Source organism: Rutidosis leptorrhynchoides, chromosome 4 (assembly GCF_046630445.1).
Source record: "Rutidosis leptorrhynchoides isolate AG116_Rl617_1_P2 chromosome 4, CSIRO_AGI_Rlap_v1, whole genome shotgun sequence".
NCBI classification, from domain to species: domain Eukaryota; kingdom Viridiplantae; phylum Streptophyta; class Magnoliopsida; order Asterales; family Asteraceae; genus Rutidosis; species Rutidosis leptorrhynchoides.
The window spans coordinates 120,688,033-120,695,596 of record NC_092336.1 but is presented as its reverse complement, the minus strand read 5'-3'; the positions used below and the strand labels follow the sequence as shown (position 1 = coordinate 120,695,596).

Sequence of the window (7,564 nt, the reverse complement as noted above, 5' to 3'; positions counted from 1 at the left end):
TGTGGTTCCAAGCGAGTTAAAGACCATGTCCAAATATCATAGTGAAGATTTTTGTAGATGTGAAAATGATAAGGAGTAAGTTGAGAAGGAGTAGGTTGGATTTTGACAATTCAACATAGAATGGAGTTATTTCTTATCTATCAATAAGAAATAATAAGTTAACCTTCAACATTTTCCAGTTATTTGATATGATTATTCAATTGTTCTAACAACTTTATAAGAGAAAATATGCTAAAATTAATCTTTCAAGTGTTTACGCGTTTTTTTTGGGGGAAATTGCTTAAAATACACTTTTTTCAAAGTGTTTAAAAAAATTCATCTTTTTAAAAAAATTGACAATATACACGATTAAGTCGAACATCATTTATGCCGTGGCTTTTATGCGGGGATTTGAACGAGGTTCGTTTTCAATCCGATAGATTTAATTCTGAGTTTAATCCAAACTGGGCTATGCGATTCAATGATTTCATTAATAATTTGCGTCTGATCGATATTCCACTTGGTGGAAAAAGGTTTACAAGGGTTTGCGATAACGGAATTAAGTTTAGTAAGTTAGACAGGTTCTTAATCTCTGAGGATTTCAACCATTTGTGGCCTGACCTGCATGCCACTGTTCTGGATAGACGTAACTCCGATCATGCTCCTATTGTTCTTAAGAATGGTCATTTCGACTTCGGCCCGAAACCTACTAAGGTTTTTAATGAGTGGCTAAAAATCGAGGGAGTAGATGATATCATTGAAAAGGCGTGGATTATCCCCGTTCAAGGATCAAGGCCTGACTGTATAATGAGAAACAAACTTAAAAATGTGAAATTGGAATTAAAAAAGTGCAGCTCCATTTTTAACAATCTCGAAGAGCAAATCATGAATCACTCCAAGGCTGCAAACAGGTGGGAAATCAAAGCAGAGTCTAGATTGTTAAGCGATATTGAAAGAGATGAGTGGATGAATGAAAGAAAACAATGGTTCGAAAAAGAAAAGATTCACATTAACATGATGAAACAGAAGGCCAGAGTTCGATGGAATTTAGAAGGGGATGAGAATTCGAGATATTTCCACAATTTTGTCAAACGGAGATTTAGCAAGAACTCAATTCATGGTATCCAAGTTAATGGCGTTTGGAACTGTAATCCTCAATCCATCAAAGACGAAGTCTATTCCTTCTTTGCAAATAACTTCAGAAGGACGGACTTCGAATATGGATCCTTTGATTTCCAATGCACTCGAATTTTGGATGAAGATAACAGACTACTAGAAGCAAAATTTTCGGAAGTGGAGATATGGAAAGCGATTCAAAACTGTTGTAGTTCAAAAGCGCCCGGGCCAGACGGGTTCAACATGAAGTTTTTCAAGAAGTTTTGGTGGCTTTTGAATGATGACATCATTAGGATTTTCGATTGGTTTTGGAACCGAATGGAAATCTCGAAAGGGTGCAACGCGTCCTTTATCACTTTAATTCCAAAGACTGACAACCCTCTTAGTCTAACTGATTATAGACCTATAAGTCTAATTGGGAGCATGTACAAAATAATCACTAAAGTTTTAGCCTCCCGCCTTTCAAGTGTCATGCACAAAGTTATCGGGGTAGAACAAAGCGCATTCATCGGGGGGTGATTCATTCTAGATGGGGTGCTGATCACTAATGAAACCATTGACGACCTAAGGAGAAACAAAAGAAAAGGGCTCATTTTTAAGGTTGACTTTGAAAAGGCGTTTGACCGTTTGAACTGGGATTTTCTTATCGACACAATGAGAAATCTAGGGTTTGGAGAAAATGGATCAAATGGATTAGAGCATGTCTTTCATCCGCTACTATTTCTGTTCTTGTAAACGGATCTCCAACACTCGAGTTCAAACCGGAGAAAGGGGTGAGACAAGGCGACCCAATCTCGCCATTTCTTTTCAATATAGCAGCAGAGGGCCTGAATTTACTTACTAAGCGAGCTATCGAGTGCGGAGAAATAAAAGGCATTTCAGTGGGAAGAAACAAGGTAAGTTTTTCTCACTTACAATATGCCGATGACATGATCTTCTTCGGTGATTGGAGTGACCGGAACACTACAAACATTATGAAACTGCTCAAATATTTCGAAAAGCTTTCGGGGTTAAAAGTCAACATCTAAAAGAGTAGTCTTTATGGGATCGGGGTAGATGATGACGAATGTCGTAGGATGGCAAGCAAACTGAATTGTTCTGTTGGTCACTTTCCCGTTAATTACTTAGGCATACCCCTTGGCATCAAAATGAATAAGATGGCCGCGTGGCAGCCCGTCATCAATAAATTCAAAAAGAGGTTATCCGATTGGAAAACAAAATCTATTTCTTTTGGTGGAAGGCTTACTCTCGTGAAATCGGTTCTCAGCAGTTTGCCTCTCTATTTCTTCTCTCTTTTCCGAGCTCCAGCATGCGTGGCAAAGCTTCTTGAATCTTTAAGGAACAATTTTTTTTTTTGGGAGGGACGGGTGATATGAAAAAGCTTTGTTGGGTTAAATGGGAAAGGGTTTTGCTTCCTTATGATTTGGGCGGGTTAAACATTGGTTCACTTGTGGCTAAAAACTTTTCCTTATTGGGCAAATGGTGGTGGCGGTTTTTAATGACCCGTCCTAATCCATCTGGACGAATACATTACATTTGGTTACATCACGAGGTACTTGACCTCTATATGATACATTTTACAAACATTGCAGTCGTTTTTAAAATACAAACTTTCATTACATCGAAAGTTGACAGCATGCATACCATTTCATAATATATCCAACTATAATTGACTTAATAATAATCTTGATGAACTCAACGACTCGAATGCAACGTCTTTTGAAATATGTCATGAATGACTCCAAGGAATATCTCTAAAATGAGCAAATGCACAGCGGAAGATTTGTTTCATACCTGAGAATAAACATGCTTTCAAGTGTCAACCAAAAGGTTGGTGAGTTCATAAGTTTATCGTAAACAGTAAAATTCTTCATTTTGATAGACCACAAGATTTAAATACAGTACACCTATCTCGTGTACAAAACCATTTTTCATAATGCTTAGCAGAGTAGGTTCGTATCCTTTTCTCCCCCGTAGGTTGCCTCGAGATTTTTAAATAATCGTGCACATATCTCGTGCACAAAACTAATACACATAACCTGTGTATAAAAATCATTCTCTCGATACATAACATTCATTTCGATTTCATTTCTCAACATGGTAACCGACCTTAACATATAATACGCATCAATAATATCCCCAAAAAAGAACATCTCGTTTGTATAATATATAAACTTCGAAGTACTAGACACCACGCCCACTAGCCCTTCCGTCTAGTGAACATTCTGGGTGGGGGTGTTAAACTCGGTAGCTACCTTTAGGATTCGCGTGAGTTAGGGTCATACCCGTTTCTAATTCTTAGGTTACCAAGCAATAATAATCAGGGGAAAATATTCACAACAATTAGTGGCAATTATAACGTCCAACTAATTCAATAATAATCCACAGAACTTCTGTCTGCATAATAATTCATTCGAGGAATGTTTTGCTTGTGTCTATCTCGTCAAACATTTATAAAAGCATCTCATGTATTCTCAGCCCAAAAATATAGATTTCAAAAGCATTTAATTAAACAGTTATAAAAACAGCGCATGTATTCTCAGTCTCAAAAATGTAAAGAGTAAAAGGGAATCAAATGAACTCACAATACAATATTTTGTCGTAAAAATATTCATACGACGAAACCGAACAATGCAGGGTTGGCCTCGGATTCACGAACCTTTAAAAGTTTTCCTCAAAAAAATTGCCTTAGACCGGGCTTGAACCCACGACCTCTCGCTCACCCGACAACGCCCCAAACCATCCGATCCGTTTCGTTTTTCTGTTATAATATATAACCCATTTATATTTAACCCGAAATTCTGTTTCTACCTTCTTCTTTATTAAATCCATTTCATGATCATTTCATCATAATTACGAATCATCTTAACTTCATGTATTCGTTCAAGGCTAAAAGAAATAGGAGTTTACGACTGTAATATAAGTGATGTCTTCAGGGAAAAAAACGTATAATGCTTCAACCAATGCGTATGTAGCAGCAACAATAAACAGGTGTAGGTATCTGATGGCCCATTAACAGCCCATCAGAGGAATCAAGTCCATTGGCAATTAACAAGCCCAAAGAAAAAAAACGACTGTTTGGTTTTCACAATAAGCCCGAAAGAATTAAACAAAAGAATGAGTAATTGATAATCGTGTGCCAGCTCATTTTCAAAGGATTCCTTTTGTCGGCCATCTAGTCTCTTTTAATTCCAACATGTAGTAGTATCCACCTACTCAAGTGGTGTGGTCTGTAAATAAAACGTATGAAAGCAATACATGTGTTCGAGCATACTTCCATTAGAAGAAATTCGATATTAGTTTATGTGATGGTGGTTTTCGTGGTAGTTGCTTTCGGCTGTCACAAGAAAAATATAAACACGAAGGTGATTCAAGAAGAAAGGAAGAGAGAGAGAGAGAGAGAGAGAGAGAGAGAGAGAGAGAGAGGTGGCTAAACCATTGAGTGTGGTGGTTTTAGTTGTGCTTATTACAAGAAAACAAAAAAAAATATGATGTTGTAGAAGGTGGTGTCGATGGTGATTTTGGTGTTGGTTGGGTTTCGAATGGCAACAAAAAAAAATAGTGGTGATTGGTTATGGTGAGTTCAAGCAATAGAAGCGAGAAAAGGAAGAGAGAGAAAGTGGTGGTTGTGAGGTGGATGGAGGTTTGAGGTGATTAGTGGTGGTGGTTCAACGGTGATCGAGTGGTGGTGGTTCTTAACTGTAGCAGCAACAGAGAGAACAGATTAGTGGAAATAGCGGGTTAAATGATGGTTTCAAGGTGATCGTGGGGTGATAGAAGGTGACCAATGGGGATGGCAACGATGGTGGTGTTAGTAGAGGGTTGTTCGTGGTGATCAAACAACGAGATGAAGTTGACGGGTGTTTCGTGGATGGTAGTAGCAGTGGTGTATGATCATATGTATGTATATATATATAAACATAGAAAGATAAGTGATGGATGGTGGCGATTGGGTTTGGTTTGCAACAGTGGACGAATTGGTTTATGGTGGTTGTGAGCCGGAAGCAACAAAGTATAGGTGACGATGGGATGGTTGATATGGGTGGCTTCATGGGTTTATGTAATGCATTACAACTTAAATCAAACGAGTGTGATGATGGTTTAATGAAGTGATTTATTTGGTTGAGTTGGGTAGTAGGAGTAATAAGCACAGAAAGATAGTTTAGATGGGTTTTAGCGTTTTCGTGTATATATGTATATAAATGGAAAAAGTTATGAAAGATAATAGAAGTGTACTAGAGTATCTGCCTATTTGCATATGCATATGCATATGCATATATATGGAAAAAATGATAATCAATCAAGAGACATTACACAATTATGAATGCAATTTGATTAACTTTTGTCGACATGAATAATAATTAAACAATATAATAATAATTATAATAATATTAAGAATAAAAACGTGTAAATTGTTAGCCGTCGTCTACTATTACATTCACGGACTGAAATTCGTACTTCGTTGTTACTCAGTGGCGGATAAAAGTCTTCGGAAAAATCCTAAATTTTTAATTTAAATATATTTATTTATTTTGGTCATTATGGTATAAAATTCAATCCTTAATTTTTTAAATAAAAATTACATCATCAACTGTCCCTCTCAATTATGGGTAAAATATAAAAAGTGTTAAAACTTAACAAATAGTTCCTAAATACATTCTTAATAAGCCTAAAATTTATAGAACTCATTTTCGTATCACCGTTTATTTTAAAATTACATAAGTTTGAATTAACTTGCTTAATATCAATCGGATCATTAAACGAGTATTACAATCATTTAATAATTATTTTTAATATACTTTATTTATATATAGAGATATATTTTAAATATTAATTATTATAATATCCTATTTTTATTTTATTAATTTTTAATAACAACAACATATAATACTTCAAATTATATTTCGAATTATTATTTATATATACATACACACATATCTATTTACAATTAATTGTTCGTGAATCGTCGAGAGCAGTCGAAGGTCAATTGAATATATGAAACAGTTCAAACTTTTTTTTTTGAGATTCAATTAAATAGACTATGCTTATCATGTCGAAACCATATAAAATTAAGTTTAAATTTGGTCGAAAATTTCTGGGTCGTCACACGGTTTTATACCGATCACAACTCTCTTTGGGTGAAGGTTATTACAAGCATTTATGGGACGGGGGGTGGTTTGGGTTGCACTAACATTGGCAGGAAACAGCTTGGAGCAACAACTTGGGGCAACATAATCAAAGTGGATTCTGTAATTGACTCGAATGGTATTGACTTTACGACTTCTTTCGTCAAGGAAATTGAGAATGGCCATTCAATCCTCTTCTGGCATGATCATTGGCTTGGAAATTGCAAGCTTAAAGAAGCATTTTACAGATTATGTATGTTAGACCGCAACAAACAGGCATTCGTCGGAGATAGAATCAAGCAGGCTGATGATGGTTCGGGGAAACTGGATTTTTCATGGGAGTGGGACAGGCCCATTAGTGGAAGGACGGGGGCAGATCTTCGAAATCTGGAATCTTTATTAGCTTCTGTCGAGCTAGGAAATCAAACGAATGGCGCCTGGAAATGGAATCTCGAAGCTGATGGGGTCTTTCGAACAAAATCACTATCCTTAACCATCGACAAAAAACGTTTACAATCCGCTGTGGCAAATGCAACTCTCCGAAATAAATCTATCCCTCAAAAGGTGGGAGTCTTCGTATGGAGGGCCCTTCAAAAGAGAATCCCGGTTCGTGTGGAACTTGATAAACGTGGCATCGACTTAGATTCAATTCTTTGTCCATTATGCAAAAGCGATATTGAATCGGTGGATCACATTTTGGTGCAATGCTCTCTAGTTAAGGAATTGTGGAACCAGTTCTTCAAATGGTGGAATGTGGACTCATCTCTAGCAATCTCATTACAATTGGTTTTTGATGACTCTTCCCACCTTACGGCATCCACCAACATTGGTAAGGTCATATGGCAAGGAGCAAAGTGGGTATGTAGTTATCACATATAGAAAGCTCGTAATAATATTGTCTTCAAAAACAGTTCGTGGAACACGGCTTCAATCTTGGCTAATGTGCATGCTACTAGCTTTGGGTGGATCTCTAAACGGCTCAAAAAATCCAAGCTAATTTGGAGTCAATGGCTTATAAACCCAGCCTCTTTCGTTTCGGGTTCATGTAATAGCTCGGGAATAGGTTAATCTCTTTATGTTGTTCAGTTTAGTTTCGTTGTGTTTGTGTTTTGGCTATTGCGCATAGCCTGTGTCCTTTGGTTCTTTTTCTTCGGCTTGTTCTTGTTCGTTGTACTTTTGTCGGTTTCTAATATATTGCTTGCTTTTCAAAAAAAAAAAAAAAAAAAAAAAATTCATTTTAGTCGACTACCTTATAACTTGGTCGATCACCTTATTTTTCAAGGTGATCAACCAACCTTCATTGAATTATTAGTCGACCAAAATATAGAAATGGTCAACTCCTA

At 36.6% G+C, this 7,564-nt stretch overlaps 1 protein-coding gene across 1 annotated transcript; it reads left to right on the top strand.

Annotated features, from left to right (window-relative positions):
- The first annotated feature begins 366 nt into the window (after positions 1–366).
- Positions 367–7,289, top strand: LOC139840955 (uncharacterized). Its single transcript, XM_071831196.1, has 6 exons — positions 367–1,520; positions 1,763–1,991; positions 4,876–4,983; positions 5,065–5,204; positions 6,296–7,075; positions 7,133–7,289. Exons 1-6 carry the CDS (start codon positions 367–369, stop codon positions 7,287–7,289), a joined length of 2,568 nt encoding a protein of 855 aa, XP_071687297.1.
- The last annotated feature ends 275 nt before the right edge of the window (positions 7,290–7,564 follow it).

What these genes read in the sequence shown, in the direction of transcription:
- LOC139840955 (XM_071831196.1), top strand. Translation starts at nt 367, where the DNA reads ATGCCGTGGCTTTTATGCGGGGATTTGAACGAGGTTCGTTTTCAATCC. An exon ending in ATAAGTCTAATTGGGAGCAT is followed by an intron (nt 1,521 to 1,762) that starts GTACAAAATAAT and finishes TGAGAAATCTAG; the next exon opens with GGTTTGGAGAAAATGGATCA. An exon ending in TGGATGGTAGTAGCAGTGGT is followed by an intron (nt 4,984 to 5,064) that starts GTATGATCATAT and finishes GGTTTGCAACAG; the next exon opens with TGGACGAATTGGTTTATGGT.